The sequence below is a fragment of the Rhinolophus sinicus genome, linkage group LG11 (genome assembly GCF_036562045.2).
Source record: "Rhinolophus sinicus isolate RSC01 linkage group LG11, ASM3656204v1, whole genome shotgun sequence".
In the NCBI taxonomy this organism is placed as follows: Eukaryota; Metazoa; Chordata; class Mammalia; order Chiroptera; family Rhinolophidae; genus Rhinolophus; species Rhinolophus sinicus.
In genome coordinates, this window is record NC_133760.1 from 60831842 (window position 1) to 60849322 (window position 17481).

The 17481-nt window shown below is 43.8% G+C and overlaps 1 protein-coding gene across 5 annotated transcripts in view; it reads left to right on the forward strand.

Moving 5' to 3' along the window:
- Nucleotides 1–17481, forward strand: part of CREB3L2 (cAMP responsive element binding protein 3 like 2) — a 205600-nt gene that overhangs the window by 155984 nt on the left and 32135 nt on the right. For all 5 annotated transcript variants that reach the window (XM_019750571.2, XM_019750558.2, XM_019750564.2 and 2 more), the window contains one exon: nucleotides 5038–5254. In XM_019750571.2, the coding sequence (XP_019606130.1) occupies nucleotides 5125–5254 (130 nt within the window). In that variant the 5' untranslated portion in view covers nucleotides 5038–5124. The remainder of the gene's footprint in view (nucleotides 1–5037; nucleotides 5255–17481) is intronic.

Sequence of the window (17481 nt, forward strand, 5' to 3'; positions counted from 1 at the left end):
GATATTCTAGGAAGAACAGTGTGAGAAGCCAGTGTGCAAGTAGAAAATGCCAGCATTTTATTGTTTTAATTGTGATAGTGTTTTGTTTTCTTAAAAAGCTTTTTAAAAAGTCGATTGCTATGCCAGTGAGGTGTGTCAATTGACGGTTGTTGGTGCCAATTCAACGGCATCTGGAGCCCCTAATTGGGGGTGCGGTGAAGAAGGAAACTTTATTCAGTACAAACAGCTCAATTGTGATACAGCACTGCTATGAGAACAGCACAGCTTTGGAACAGCTCAATAGTGTTACAGCTCAATTATGAAGCAGCGTGGCTGTGGAACAGCACACTATGAGGTGGCCCTGGGGTGAGCGCAGGGGGGTGAGCCCCTGGCTACACAGCTCTGCTCTGCTTCTGTCTGCTCTGGTGAGATGTCTCAGTGTTTGTTTCAGCTCCAGCCATGGAACTTCAGTCTTTAGTCTTCTCTGAAAAGGGAAAGTGCACTCCCTGACTTATATAGAGAGAAGTCCCGCCCCTGGTCCCTGATTGGCCTGTCCTCATGCAGATGAGGACGCCAAATCCTTGAAGTTTGATTGGTCCAAAAGGCACTGTCCTGACTGGTGAGAATGGAGCTACTCTGACTGGTCCGTGAAGATGCGGACGGGCCTGTAGCTGCATCACAGATTTGGGATGAAATCTCAATTTTACCTTTTGTCAGTCGTGCAACCCCAACCCTGGGCAATGTACCTAACTACCCTGAGCCCCAGTTTTCTCATCTATAAATGGGGACATTTCTACCTAATAGGAGAGCACCTAGCTCCTTTTCTGAAAGTCCAGTAGGTCAAGCACTTAGTCCATCAGATGAGTCTTGCAGGTACCTGGTCCTGTTAACATCATTGTCAATGACCCAATCAGCATTATTGTTTTTAATTTTTGTTCTCCATGCAGTTGGATTGTGAAGATCAAGTGCCCCTTTCCTGGAAGAAACAATGTGGGAGAAGTTCAGTCAATCTGAAATAAGTGGACCCTAGTTCAAGGTCCAGCTCTCATAATAGCTGACTGAGATCTTGGACGGGGGGATTGTTGTGAGCATTGATTGACAGGAAAGCGATGAAAGTACTTTGTAAACCCATAGAGCCTGGCGAAACTATTAGGCAGAATGACAATACGCTGTTACGGTCGTGTCCTTGAAGGAATGCAACTAAAATTTCATAACCGTTGGGTTCACGTGAGTTTTCCTTTGCTAAAGTGTGTGCAGGATCCAGAAAGGCTCTGTCTTTGAGTCTCACTTTGCTCCTTTCTCCGGTGTTTGGCCCCTAAGGCCATGCGCCCCTCTCTCACTGGCTGGCATTAATGAGGGGCCAATTCTGGCCTGGTCCCTGTACCAGCTGTGGGATGTTGACCTGTCTGCTGAACCTTGGAGCCCACAGTTTTCAAGGAGACCCAGCTGGAGCTCATTTGCTGGGCTGAGTCACAGCCTCTGGTTGGGACAAGTTGGACATATCTTTTCAATCGCAGGTACCTCCCCGGGAACTATTCAGCGCTCACTGCTCTGCTCATTTCCTCAGGATGAGGGGTGTCTAGGCACAGTGGGTCCCTTTTTCCGAGGAGGTCCTTTTTCCAGAGGGGAGGTTATCGTAATGTACTTGATAACATCTGTGAGTTCTTCAGGACTGCCTGTCATTTGGGGCTCACTTGTTTGGTAACCTGGTAATTACTACCATATCCAAAGTAGGGAGAGTTAAGGGAAGGTTAGCAGACTTAGAGAAGGTTTATTATTGCTATCCCAGGAGATGTTCATGAAAACACTCATTAGTGCTGCACAGGAGAAAGAACAGAATGTCAGCCGAGTAGCCCAACCTGGCAACGTCCATGGGAAAGAGAGGCTTGCTTCAGGACGGAATGGGATTCCAGGGGTTTAGCAGGCCAACACAGCTGGCCAGGGTTGACATTGTAGCTCAGGGGACAGAATTGTGGCTTGAAAATGCAGGGACTGTGAGTTCAGCTCTTGTTTTTGTATTTCACATTCTGTGTTATTTATTTCTCTTTTGGTTACCTTAATTTGGGTCTTGAAGGGAACTCCGTCAGACACTTGCAGAATAGTCACCCTCAGACAACCAGTAACTTTGTCTTTGGGGGGTCCCTTAGGGAATCAGATGCTGATTTTAGGTTACCATGTGGTCAGGAATCAGCCTTGAAGCTCTTCTGCCCCTTGCTACACGGACTAGCAGTGTCCCTGGGAGCTGGTTAGAAATTCAGAATCCCAGGCCTCCTATACTGTGAGCCAGCATCTATGTCTTAAGATCCCCAGATGAGTCATAGCACATAAGAGTTGGAGAAGATCTGGCTTGAATGGTGAGCTCAGGGAAGGCATGGGCTTTTTCTATCTTTTTCTTTATTATTTTGTATCCCAGTGTCTATTTAAAGTTTAGCACACGGTAGCTGCGAAAGCCATGACTTGTCCTCTGACTTGGGCATATCTGAGCTTCTAGGGACTTTGTAAACTTCTAGGGACTTAATTGTAAAGTGGTCTAGGGAAGAGGGTGGGGAGTGGAGATGGGGTCGACCTTGAGTGGGTGAAAAACTGAAGTGAGCATTAGAATCATAGGTACTGGTTTTCGTATAGATGAGTTTGACTGACCAAGTCAGATTTCTGAAGGTGGGTCACAGGATTGGTGTTTTTAAAAAATTTCCCTTCATGTTCGAGAATGTTTATTACAGTATCATATATAATAACAAAATATCTAAATACCCCTCAAGAGAAAAGGGATAAGTAAATGGAATACAATTCAGAAGTTTAGATGAATGAAATAGAGCTACATGTATAAACATGAATAAATCTAAAAAAAAAATTTTTTTTTGGAGAGAATAAAGTTGCAGAAAGATGTGTGACGTGCGGTGCTATCCATTTAAAGTTAAAAATAATTCACATGTATATAAAGGAAACATGCATATGTAGTAAAAAGACTTGGACAGGGATAATAAACACTAACTTCAGGACAGTAGTTAACTTTAAAAGGGAAGAAAAGGAGTGGACGGGAGTTTTAACAGTCCCTTCATGTTTCCTTTCTTAAAAAAAGAAAGAAGAAAGAAAAAAAAGTTGTAGCAGCAAACTTGAAAAAAATAAGATATTTTCCCCCCAAAGGAATGAATACATAAAATTATTCATGGTACTATTTTCTGTAATGTTTCTGAGTGCTTAAAATATTTCATTGTAAAACGACTAAAACAAAACTCTCCGGGTAATTGTGATGCAGACAGTTGGCATTTGGGAATTCTTGCCTTAGATGCGAAGGACCTTTCCCTTCTGACTGTGTTTGTGCGCAGAGCCCTACCTCCCATCCGCTCTCTCTTTTCTCATAGGTGACGGATGCCTCGTAGGACGTGCCTAAGGCCTGGGGCTCTCGCCCTCTGTCCTGATGAGATGCAGCCGTGTGTGTTGTTTGTGATGCTGGTGAAACCCACCAGCCTAACTCTGCTTTGAGGACCTCGTCTACGAGGGCCTCCTCTCTGCTGTCTGCTTCTCTCCTTTATGGAAGGAGAGGTCTGTCCTACCACTGCCCTAAGCTTAGAGCTGTCCCCTTAGGGTCATCACCTGCCTTCCCTTCCCCGAGCTGCATTCATTTTCATGACACTTTCGCTGACACTTCAGTCCAATGGGGCTTCTCCATGGGAACCCCGAGTTTTCATTTCCCACGCCAAGTATCACCGTCTGCAATCAGTTCTCTTATTGCTGCATCTGTTTTTGTAACTCGCTTTCTATACCAGAAGTGTTCATAAAGTTTAATCAATAAGGATGACACGTGGTAGCCTGTGACTGAGGGAACGCTAAGAAGGAAGAAGTGGCCCTAACAGCTGGTGTCCAAATGGGCTTTGACAAAATTTAAATTCAGTTTTTATTATTTTTAATACACAGTACCGCAGTGGTTCTAAACCAAAGATGATTCCCCCCACCCCCAGGGACATTTAGCAGTATCTCGAGACATTTTTCATTTTCAAATCTAGGGGAGTGCTACTGGCCTTGGGTGGGTCGAAGCCAGGGATCCTGGTAAATATCCTGTAATGCACAGGACGTCCCCACCTCATAATAATTTTTCTGTCAGTAATGCCAAGGTTATGAAGCCCTGCTCTCCAGATCCTCAGACCACGTACACCCCCCTGCCGGTGACGGAGAGTAGATAGGGCTGCAGCTGCTTTGGAATGGGGCAGTGGGATGGGGGCTGCAGAAATCCCTGTGAGCCTATGTATACACCGTTCCTGTGTCATCTTCACACATGGTGGGGGCTTGGGAGTCTGTGGTGCTAGAGATGGAGGAGAAGAAGAGATGAAGGAGACTAAGGAAAACACTGGAGAGGAATAAAGTCCAGGTGGTGGGGAACATAGAGGGGAACGTCCTCTGATGCCTTTGAACTTGACACCTTGCTTTGGATAACACTATCATGCAACGGAAATACAGGACAGCTATTTAAAAATATGCCCAATGCAAAACATGGTAGGTAGGTAGAGGAATGGCCCCTCGTGAGTCATGCTGTGCTCTGTCCACACTCGTCTGCATGTGATTTTGCCATTCCTCTCATCAAGCAGTGGCGTCTGCTTTCACACCCCATGAATCTGGGCTGGCCTTGTCACTTGCCGTGAGCAAAAGAATGTGGGAGAAATGATGATGTGTGAGTTCCGAGGCCATTCAGCTTTGGTCTTCTCCCTCTTGGAGCATTTCTACCATCGTGTGAGGAATTCCAGCCCGATAAAGCCTCTTGGAGCAAAAGACCCAGGTGTCCAACTGTCCCAGCTCAGCCTCCAGCCAACCTTCGAGATCATTATGGTTCTGTCAGTGAACTCAGGAGAAATCAGCTCATCCACCCAGACCAGACATAAGAAATTGTAGTTATTTTAAGCCACTAAACTTTGGGGTGGTTTGCTCCACAACCACAGATAAACTGGACATTGTATATAAGTGACTTCATTCAAAGCAGTGGATGATATATTTGCCTTGGAGCGTGTGTGTAAGTGTCAGATTGTGGTTAAGAGAAACTGAGTTCTTCCTCTTTGTTTCTTGTAGCACTTCTCAGAGCTTCTGGATGAGTTTTCCCAGAACGTGTTGGGTCAGCTCCTGAACGATCCTTTCCTCTCAGAGAAGAGCGTGTCGATGGAGGTGGAGCCATCCCCAACGTCCCCAGCACCCCTCATCCAGGCCGAGCATAGCTACTCCCTGTGTGAGGAGCCTCGGGCCCAGTCACCATTCACCCACGTTACCACCAGTGACAGCTTCAATGACGGTAAACTCAGAGGAGGGGAAACACCTGGGGCCTTGGCCCCTTTGGCTCGGGGCTCCTGGAGGGTGTGGAGTGTGTGTTCTATTGTCAACACCCCCTTTAGCCACATACCTACACCGTGGAAGGCCATGTGCTTGGTCTGTGGGGAAATGCCACGAGGCACAGGAGACATTTCTCCACCTGGGATTGTGTCTTCTGGGAGGTCGCTATCACTAAATGATGGTACGATTGCTTTCTTTGGCCATGTGGGTTGGGCAGCAAAGCATCCTTTTGCAAATCAGGAAGGCCTATATGGTTGAGAATCCCAGTAAGTCCATTGTTTCAAGTGGTCATGTCATGTTTTATGAGAAAGTATTTTTTACAACCACTGTTACCCATAGAAGTTTCTTAGGCATCCTTGTCATCCATTTTGATCCCACTCCCATGTATATGAGATCTTGCTGAGATTCCGAGCCTTTCTTGTTGGTGACCCTTCCATGACCATCACCAGTGCCATGGTTTTGGTGCTTGTTGAAGGTCTAGTTTTCCTCGTCTTACTGATGTTAGAGATGTTGACCATTACTCTGTAGGCCTTTCATTGGTGTATGCTGCCATCTCCCAAACTCTCTAAGGTACGTATACCTTTGAAATTTAACTGTCTATGCTTTGTTTTCTCTGAAGTATAACCAGCTATTTCAGTGCCTTGAGTGAGTTTTAAAAGCTATATTCTCAAATCCTAATTCAGCATATGCCTTCTTCTCACAGGAGGATGACGTGGTGGGGAGTGCTCCTAACTCGACCTGGTGTCCCCCTCCCCACTTTATACCACTGTTCATATGGCAGTATCTTAGGAAGGTGGCTTCCTACTTACCAAGTTCCCTCATGCTTCCTTCGGTTAAAGGCAAATACCTGTGTCTACTTCAAATAGGGCCTTCGCTTTGTGGGGAATGCCTCCTCCACTTGGGGTTCTTAGATCTACTATCGACCTCTAAAAGGACCAACGTTGAGACAGAGAATGCTGTAGGTTTTGATATTTTTCACCTCCGCTATGTTCTATCTTTGATAGAAGGGTGCAGATCAGCAGGCCTTGTATCCTCAGTGAAGGGAAGGCCCGGAGCGGTGAGTGGATTCTTTCTTGTCTGAACCCTGCTGGAGCGTTAACTATATGCTCAGATTTTCCCTGACAAGGTTAGGTGCATGATAACTCAATCCTTCTTCTCTGTAGTTTGTGCACTTTCTCTACCTCAGATCAGAAGAATGGGGTGAGGGAAAGTCTCTCGGGATGGAAGGGAGGGAATAGAATTAAAATAATTTGAGGATGTGGAGTTGCTATGAAGGTAAAGTGAGATGATGTGTTTAAAGAACTTAGGGCAATGCCCACCATATATGTAGCATTTCGATAAATCAAATTTTTTCCTTCTCTTCCCTCCTCCTCTTTTTTCTTCTCTTGTTGTAGAGTTGTTATTAGTGTTGTTCTTCTTTCTTCTTCTTCTTCCTATTCTTTACCTCCCTCTACCTCCTTCTTCTCCTTTTCCTCTTTCTTCTCCCCTTCTCCTGCTCTCCTGTTCCTCCTACATTAATTCCTGCTAAATTACTTCCAGCAATGACCTCAATTCAAACTTAGGACTGCGGTCTCTGTTACAGCTAAATACTCTCATTTCTGTCATGATATGGAGGAGAATTCTAGGAAGTCAGCCTTCTTCTGGGTTTCAGCGTAGAAAAATTCATGCAATTCCTACCTTCGCTTTATCATATTAAGAGTAGGCACTAGCATTAGATGAAAGTTGGACTGAGGGACCTTTAAGATTTCTTCCCATCTTGACGTTGGTTCTGTGTGGGGATGGTTTCAGTGTACTATTCGTACCCGCCTTGGCTCATGGTTTTGTCCTAAACTTGCTTTTCTGCTTTACCTGTTGTTATTCCTCCAGTTCTCTTGCTACCTCTATTCCAAGCCCTACTTCCTTTAGGGAAGTCATTTCCAATACCTCTTGTATTAGTTGTCTATTGCTGTGTAACAAATCTCCCCAAATTAATGGCTTAAAACAATAATAATCATTTATTCCCTTGCATGATTTCTGTGGGTCAGGAATTCAGGAGTGGCTCGCTTAGGTGGTTCTGGTTCAGGCTTGCCCAGGGTGTTGACATCAGATGTTGGCAGAGGCTACAGTCATCTGAAGACTTTTCTAGGATTAGGAGGTCTGCTTCCTAGGTGGCTCACTCACATAGCTGGCAGTGTGATGCTGCCGAATTGGTTCCTCTCCGTGTGGTCCTCTCCACGGGGCTACGTGACAGTCACCACCGCATGGCAGCCAGCTTCCAAAGGGCGAGGGACCCAGGAGACCAAGGCTGGAGCTGCATTACCTTTTCTGACCTAGCCCTGGAAATCATTCTGTCAGTTCCACAGGGTAGACCTGATTTACTGTGGCCGGGGACCACATAAGGATGTGAAAGGACAGAATCACTGGGAGATATCTTGGAACCTGACCTCACCACGTAGTGATGTCTGTAAAGTGACTTTTACCACCTCTGAACTCCTTTATCCTGTACTATTAGTGCCTTACAGTATAGCCATTCATCCACCTCGTGGTTCTGGAGTTGGGGCGGGTGAAGGTAGGGAAGACTGAAGCGTGTCCCTAACCTTTGGTGATGGCATCTGGGAAAGATGCCTGCTCTGCTCTCTCGTGTGTGGCTTGCCCTCTAACTATGTGGATACCCTGGGCTGCAAGCATTTGGTCAGGTGGTATTCCTTGGCATATAGCAGCTGTCTCGTGAACGATCAGTGGCAGGGAGAAGTAGGTGTTTTAGAAACACTTTGTGATTCATTTCTAAAATTCGTTTCAAAACTATTTATTGAATACCTGTCTTGTGCTTCACCTGCCAGGGACTGTTCTAAGCATTAGGGGGTAAAGGAGTAAAGGGATTTTATAAAGATCTCTGCTTTATAGAGTTTACATTCTAGGATGTAAGGTGGGGGATAGAAAATAAGAAAAATTAAAAAGTAAAATATGCCGTCTATTTGGTGATGATCAGAGATATATAGAAAAATAATTCAGAAAAAGGGATAGAGAGTTACTAGTGTGTGGGAGGGTTGTCTTAGTCCACTTGGGCTGCTGTAACAAAATACCACAGACTGGATGCCTTATAAACAACAGAAACTTATTGCTCACAGCTCTGGAGGCTGGCGGTCTGAGATCAGCCTGCCAGCAGGGCCGAGTGAGGGCCTTTTTCTGGTTGCAGACTTCACCTTGTATCCTGAGATGGCGGAAGGGGCTGGGGAACTCTGTGGGGTCTCTTTTATAAGGCTCTAATCCCACGTCGTTGGGAGGGCTCTCCTCTGACGACCTAAGGGGCTCCCTCACCTTCGGGGGTTCATATTTCAACATAAAAGTTTTGTGTGGGGTGGGGACACAAACATTCAAGCCATAGCAGGGTGGAGGTGAAATTTGAAATGGGAGAGACAGGGAAGGCCTGTGTTTGAAGGTAACGTTTGGGCAAAGATCAGCAGGAGATGCGGGAAAGAGCGAGATGTGCGAGGTCTCAGGAAGAGGCTTCCAGGCAGAGGAAACAGTACGTGCAGAGATCCTGTGGCGGGCATGGGAGTGTGATAACACCGGAACTACACTTATATCCAGGCAATTCGCATCCGTGGAGTTAGCCAGCCATTCTAGAATGTGCAGATTAGAGATGACCTGAACAGTCTAGCAAACCAACTCTTTCCTTCAATTCCACATGTTTGTTGAACGCTGACTGTGTGTCAGACACCCACCTAGCTACCATGGAACAGGACAGTAAAGCTTAGATCCCGTCTATAGGTACTTCAGAGCCTGGTGAGCATGCCATCTGCCCAAATCCTTCATCAGACAGAAGGTGAGCCATGTCCCAAGAGGCAATTAAATGGTAGAAGTTCAGAGGAGAGATGGCACACCCAGTGACGAGCACAGGAAAAGTTGCATAAATGAGGCAGAATTTATTTGGGCCTTGAAAGGCTGAGCAGAGTTAAAACAGTGGTGATGGTTGGAGGGAAGCAGAAGGAAGGCAGAGGGCTAGGACATTGATTCTTCTAAAAGAAAAAGAAAGATCCCTGATGAAATGAATGAAAATAAGCAGATTTCCAAAAGTTCAGGGTCCCTTCCACTTCCTGATGGCACTATTTCTTTGTTTTTTAATTCTAACCAGCATAAATGCAGCAGCATGGACTTCATGGGTGGCTCCTGTGCTAATAGCTTAGCGTGAGCAGAAATAATCGGTCCATCTTTGCCAGGAAGCCTTCCTGATCATTGGGCCAAAGCACACGTCAGTCACTTCCACCAACGGGCTCTGTGTTCTATTTATAGCTCCTGCTCTGGGGAAGGCTGAGCTAGAAATTTGCTGAGAACAGGTACAAGCGTGTCAGATATGTTTTGTAGAGAGTTTCGGACCCACAGTTCATCTTTGTAAAGAACCAAGTTTTCCCTGAGTAAAAGCCACCCTCCTAGGCCAGTGAACGCACTTTTATTAGTCGGGGTAACCAACACAGGGAGGGACCTGGTGGGATGTGTGAAATTGAAATTAGGCAGTGGGGGATGCCTGGATGGGGAATGTGCCCCGGAAAGCTGCGTAGTCTTAGCTTCAGTCGTTTTTCTGAGTTTTGTGCATGGCCCAATGCTGGGCAACAGAATTATTTTATTCATTTGAAGCCCGCTTTACACCCCCTTAAAGGAGGACCAATCCATGAGGAGCCATCTGGAGCCAGGTGCTCTGTCAGGCAGACGTGTTGGAGGACGAGGATGGTTCTTCAGGCAGCACGTAAATGGGCAGCATTTAAAAATTGCTGTTCACATTAAATTTAATTTTCTTTATCTCTTGCATTGGGAAAACAGCTTAAGCAAAATTAGGAGGCCTTGTTTCTAGTGATGGATACTGAGCGACTATTTCATTATATCTGGGCACGCGAATTTATCAAATCATTTTGTTCAGTTTTCCTTAGAATAAATGCAGCTCTTCTGTTATTGCTTCTAGGCCTAAAACAAAGTGGTCAGACAAACAGTTTGAGTAGACGTTCTCTCCCATCTCGTTAGGATTTTTCTCTTTCTTTTTCTCCCTCTTCCTTCCCTTTTCCCGCTCTCCTTCTCTCTTCCACCCTAACCCTTCTTTTTCCCCATCTTCCTTCATTGTTCTCTCCCTGCCCTTCTCCCTCTGCTTCCCTCCTTGAACCCCAGGCCAAGTATTTAGGGCAAATGTAGGCGTTCTTATCCTATTATTCTTATCAGAGAACTCAGACGGACTGTAGGCCCCTAAAGTTGTATACGAAACTTCGGGCTATCAGCATTGATCAGTGTTTCTGCTGAGAGCATTTATAACTTCTTTTATATCCTCAAAAGAGTCTGTGACCATCCTCCCCTTCTCCTCCCCCAAAGAAGGTTGGGAAACACTGGTCTAAGATTACATAGGCGTCGTCGGTCTTCAGGCCTGAATTTGTAGACTTTTCTGAAATACTCGAGCTAAAGTATTTCGTGTGGCTCAGCAACCACAGGAGCCAGTTTTAGGAATGTGGGCTCGGCCTTCCAGACTACCAGAAGGATGCCCTGCGTCCACGCATTCATGTCTCCCCAGGATAAAGGCTGTTAACCGAGCGCTAAGCAGGGCTTACTGTTAAAAAAAAAAAAAATAGTTATAAAGCGATAAGTAAAATGTAAAATGTCTGACTATTTTTATCCTTTGATTGAGTAATGACCAAGTCTTACACTCACCACAGGGAGGGGATCTCCACGAGTTCCTCTGCCTTAGTTATTACATTGGGGTGCTATATACGTATTCATTTGCTTTATTGCTTCATTTTAGTCTGCTTCCTAAGGAAAAAACTTAACAGTGCTGGACTAAGGCTGTTTGGAGAGAACTAGACATGGCCCCTATCATCCCAGATAATATAAGAACAAAGTTAGAAAATACAAAAACTATCAACAGACTCAGCGTAAAATATACTAATACAGAATTGGTCTAATGCAGTATTTGCACAACTCACCCATCAAGGTAACTTTATTTTGGGTGGAATAAGGGACTGTAATTGTGGTTATTTCAGGTCTAGAGAGGTGTGGGGCCAGGAACATAAGTAATAACCATCGTTTTTCTGATTAAGCTAGTCGGGTTTCCAGAGCTAGCCGGGTCGAGGGGTGGCTGGGTAGGCTGGCTTAGAATAGATACCTACCCTAAATTTATGCAGCTGTTTTCATAGGTGAGAAGGAAAACAGTAGTCTGTGAGCTACAGATGTGCAGATGCTGCTGGTATGACATAGCTTGGGGGGAAATGGGCAGCCTGGTGGGAGGCAAAGACTCAAGGTTGTGTGGGAAACAGGGCCTTAGGAAAGTGGAATGGCGTGTTTTGGGGACTAGAAGAAAATAACGTCTCATGGCTGATGAGGCCAGACCAGGTTAGGTGTGCGTAGCTACGGTCATGCTGGGAGAAATGGAAAGGTGTATAACCGGCATGGCAGTGAAAAAATAGATTTCGAAATGCTTACATGAAACCCACAGCAGGATTAGGCCACCAATGAGTATGCTGAGTAAAGGGTAGAGATGAGTCATAATGACGTAGGTTTCCAGTTTGCAGTGTTGGACACATCTTGATGCTGAAATGTTCCAAGGAAGTGGGGCCTGAATGGAAGTCACAGAAGGGCAGTGAGTAGCTGTATGTTCATCACATTTAGTTGGAGCATCAATCAGTCTGAGCCATCTTAGAGGGGTAGGTTCAGGGGTAGAAGAGAAGATGTGTCTGTCATCTACCTGCGTAGATGTAACCGGGTCCTCTGACTTGGGTGGGCTAAGCAAAGAACCTGATGTGTGGGGTTGGAATGGTGGTCCTCTCCCAGTCTGAGCCTGGGCTCGTGATATATGCTCTTTTGCTGTTCATCACTTTTGTTGGCATTACCTTTTATTTTCTTTTTCTAACAGGTGAACAGGCTAATGATGCTCGCCCTTTTTTTTTTTTCCAGCAAAATAATGACTTTTTTGTCCGCCTACCCACTGCAATGCTAGAATACCTAGTATACGAAAGCAATGTTTATATCTACCTAGCAATTAAAATTACTGGATATGATGAGTGAGGGTGGTACGTTCGGTGAAGAAAAAAAGATTATAATTATTGCTAAATAAATCTTTCCAAATCCATCCTTTGTTCCACAGAGATTTCTTTCATACTCTAAACACAATATCCTACAGAAAAAGGATCTGGGGTGTGAAGCAGAACACGCATAGAGTATAGTGGTTCATCTCGAGAGTCAAACTGCCTGGGTTTGAATCTGGTCTCTGCCACTTAAGAATTGTATGGCCTTGGGCAAGTTGCTCACTTTTCCTGACCTTTAACATGGGAATAATAATACTGCTTACCTCATACTGCTGTTGTAGGGATTAACTGAGTTAATACGCGTTACATACACATTCAGAACAGTGCCTGGCAATTAGTAAGCACTAACTAAATATTAGCTCTTATTATTACTCTTGCCTTTATGCAGATTAGTGCATAATTAAATACTTACTTTACCAACTGGCCACAGTATGCATGACCGGAGTAAGGCGCAGAGGTTTTGTATACCCAAGTACAGAAAGAACACAGAATAAGGGAGGTACCTGGGAGAAATTGTGCCGGTCGCACACGCCTGGATGCAATAATGCATGGAAACATTTAAAACGGTCCCTGGCATAGAGAGCACTTAGAAGGTTTTAGCTATTATTGGTTGATCTTAAACTGGAATCTTTCACCTTGTGAACGTTGATTAGAAGTTTACATAAACTAAGGCAGGACGTATAGAAAGAGCCAATATAGCACCTTTTGCAGTGGCTAACGATGGGCTCAAAATAACATAAATTGAAGGATAATCCCTCTTGGTTAGAGATCTACTTAGTCCTTGATCTCTTGAAAAGCAGTATACGCGAGTGGCCCCGAGCACAGCTGTGGAGGTGGTTTGTCTGAGTATGATTCCCAGGTCTGCCATGTACCAGCTGCGTAACTTGGGGTGAGTTATTTGATCTCTTCGTTTCCTCGTCTATAACATGGGGTAATAGTAATGCAAGCCTTAGACAGTTATTCTTAGGATTAAATTAGTTACTGTATGTAAAGCACTCAGAACAGTATTTAGCACATAGTAAACACCCCTAGGTAAGTGTTTTCAATTTTGCTGTTAGTGGTACCTCTTCCTGTCATCCACGACTGAAGGTCATTTCAGGGTGAAGTCATCCAGGGAGGGGACCACCGGTAGACAGGCCTCTAACTTCCATTTGCACATACAGTGGGCTATCGGTCAATGTGATTCTGACACATTCATCTGAAGTCTTCCCCTCTCCTAGCCTCCAGGACCGAGCCTTACCATTTTTCCTTGAAGAGATTTTTACATGAAAAACCAGTCACAATTTGCCAACTCCTTTGGAAAATTTCAAAGGGCAAACACAATTATCAAATGCTGAGGGCGTTAGATGAACCATACTTATTTAATCTACAGAAATTTCCTTTCACTTTAGACATCTTACATAAATAGCAAATGGTTATATTTGTGGATATATCATACAAGTGATATTCATCCTGTGTGATTTCTCTTTTTAAGAATATATCCACATACATTATATGTATATAGACGTATGTATATGTGTGCATTTGTATACGTGTATATACACATATATGTACCGTATACATGTATATAGTATAACATATTTATAAAGATGCCCTGTACTCTTAGTTTAGAGTTTAATCATTTCCCCCCCCTTTCCAGGAATCAGTATCTATTCATTGCGGTGACTTGGGCAGTATATATGGAAATGATGGCGGACCTGCATTTTGGTGTTGCCTCCACATTGGCTTTGATTTCACGCCTTTTTAGCCCCTTTGTCCACTCCGCTCCCTTGGTAACTTTGGCGTGTAGCCCCATTGCTCCTAGCTGCTCCACTTTGTCCTTGGATGTGAAGGACTTGCTCGTCACCACAAGACAGTAGCCTGTTTTTATTTTCTTGCTGACAGCTAAGTGGTGATGCTGAGGGAATGTGCCAGTTGAGTCTGACCTTTGACAGGAAGCGGTTTGAATAACATCAGATGATATGGCAGTGCTTCTCCTTACTCCCCACAACATGCACTACTGACCTTATTGGGTGATGTTTTCCTTTTGCAATGAAGCTTAAAAGGCGTGTAGGAAAATGCATTCATTTTTACTCAGTATCTGAGCTTCGATCTTTAGAAATTAGAGGGTATAGAGTGTGTCCTGACACTTGGCTTTTGTATTACAGTTTTTAGCCAATAAGTCAAACATCTAAGGATAATTCCAGTCGTAAGCCATGGTGACCCTACTGATATTTTTGCAAGTAAAATATACGAAAATAAGGTCATGTGGAAACATTATAATACATATTCTGTTCATTCCCTTTCAGTCTATCCTTTGTTAGCCCCCTACCTCATAGATTACGTTTGTCATTTTGTTTTTCCTGATTTGATACTTATTTCCACTCAGGGACAGAGTACAAGCCAACACCCAGCAGTTCAGAATGAAAACTCTTTTCTCTAATTTCAACAGCCACTGAAATGTTGTTCTCACCAAGCTTCTTACTGGCTGACTTTCTTCTCTTAAGTTATTTATTTTTTGAGGTAACTGGTAGGTTTCATCAGTCAGCCCTCCAATACGTATTGATATGGTTCACGATTGATGTTTTAGAGGAATTATTATAGAAACGAAGTATAGCTATTTTGTTGCAGTAGGTTCTAATGTAATGATTTAATTTCTTTTTTTAAATTTTATTTTATTGGTTTCAGGTGTACAAAACAACATGCTTAGACTTATATATACATTCGGCTATATTATATCAGCCAGTCATGTTACCACATAATAAAAAAAATAAAACTCATTAGCTTTAACAACAATAATTTATTATTGTAGCTCATGTGTCTGTGTTTTGAGTGGAGGTTGGCTGATTGTAGTTGCGGGTGGGCAGCTGAGTGATTTTATTGGTTTTAGCTGGATTCACTTATGTGTGCAAAGTCAGCTGAGAGTTGGCTAATCTTAGCCAGGCTCATTTGGGGGTGTTTTATGTGTCTGTCATCCTTCTCCTTATCAATAGATTGTTCTGACATATCCTTCTCATGTGATGGCAAAAGTACAAGTGTGTACGTCCAGTCGTGCAAGTGCATTTCAAGAGTCTGCTTGTGTTAGGAAGCTAACATTCCATTGGTCTAAGCAAGTCAGTCCCCGAGTGGGGTTAACCCACAGTAGGAAGATGCAACCAATTACCCGGCAAAGGACATGGAGGCAGTAATGTAACTTATGACATATATTAAGGTGCTCATTGACTCTTGTTGAGTCAAAGGATGCCGAGAGGACGCCTTGAGCCCTGGGGCTTCTCTCTAATATTACCATAAAGTCATACAAGAAGAAGCAGGACATGTCCACGTGTGGACATCCAGGAATATAGTCCCAGGATAGGCAATTTCGAGAAAGTATAAAATTTAAAGGAAAAAAAAAATCACACACTTTCTGAACTATTCTCCAGAGATATTTTTATTCTTTTGGTATATTTCCTGTCAGTCTTTTTTCCCCATTGCCGTGTTTCCCCGAAAGTAAGACCTAGCTGAACAATCAGCTCTAATGTGTCTTTTGGAGCAAAAATTAATGTAAGACCCAGTATTATATTATGTTATATTATATAAGACTGCATCTTATATTATAGTAAAATAAGACCGGTCTTATATTAATTTTTCCTCCAAAAGACACATTAGAGCTGATTGTCTGGCTAGGTCTTATTTTTGGGGAAACACGGTAGTTGCTTCATTAATAGTATACAAATATAAATCCAGGTTTTTTTCTTAATATTCTATCATAAAGCTTTGCCTTGTTATTAAGAAGGCTTGATACATGTAGTATTACTAGATACATAGATATTCCATTGTGTGGGTGCACCATAATTCATTAACCTTGCCCTTGCTCCTTAATGTTTGGTTATTTTCAGTGTTTTGTGATTATAAATAAATGGAAGCAAGCATATTTGTGTACAAATCTTTCCCCACATGTTTAGTTGTTTTCTTCATGGAAAGAATTCTGGTCAGGAATTCAGAGATCTGGGCCCTGCCACTCATTTGCTGTGTGATGGAGACAAGTCAGTTTCCTCATCTATACAATGACATATTTGAGCTTAAACTTGTAACTCAAGAAGTATCTTTCAAACTAGAGGACTAAATTGCTGTATTGGAGTGGAAGCATGAAGGCAATACCAGCTGCTCGTCCTCAGAAAAGTGCAGGGGAGGAAAAGCAGGCAGTTTCTTGGGCTTCTCACTTGGAAGAGTTCAGTTGTCTTTGAGACAGGAAGTTTTGTTTCATAGTCCAAGTATCATTGCTGTTGAGTCTCCAGCTCTGATACAGTAATGGGTGTGTGTGTGTGTGTGTGTTTGTGTGTGTGTGTGTGTGTGTGTGTGTACATATACATATACACATATAATTTCTTTTAAAATAGGGGTATAAGACACTGAGCATGAAGAATATAAACTGTCTTGACTTATTTTATGAGTGTGTGTGCTTTGAGAATCACTTAGCTAGATTGGAAGAGGCGATTTCATTACCTGCCTTCATTTTGCCTTATAACTTTGTATTTGCTTTTGGTGTTTATTTTTGCCTTTTCTTTTGTTTGCCCTGTGACTTAAGTTTCATCACAGTAATCATAACTTCACAGTGGGGGATCCGGCCTTATCTCACAATTTCCTGGTCATTGCATGCAACCTTTTTCTCAGGCATGTCCCCACCCCCTGGACTGTTCATTGTATTATATACTGACGCTATATTTCATTGTCCTATCTGTCTTCCAGCCTCTGCCAGGGTTAAATATTGCTCAGTGTGGACAGGCTGTAAGTGTTGACTTGACAAAGCAGAGGCATCCACATGTCATTTTTGAGTGGAGAACGTGTGATCTCTGCTCTCTGTCTGTCTCTCCAACCCTCCTCCCCCAAATCTGTCCTCAGTGTGTCTTCTTTGCAGGTGACAGTCCCCAAGCTCCTTTTGGGAAAGGCGTCACAGTCTTCTTTTGGCTTCTTATCGAGCTGCCTTCTCCAAGCTGAGCTGAGGCGCCCATCTGGCCAGCAGAAGTCTGTGTCAAGTACAGTGTGGTATCCCTCCTCTGGCTGCCATCAAAAGGCCCTTTGTTTTCTGCTCCTCCCCCTCGGCCAGGATGTGGCACACACCCCGCAAAAGATGGAAATTCCCCCATCACACCACTGCACTCAGCAGCTCTGTAGAACCAGCTCTGAAAGCAAA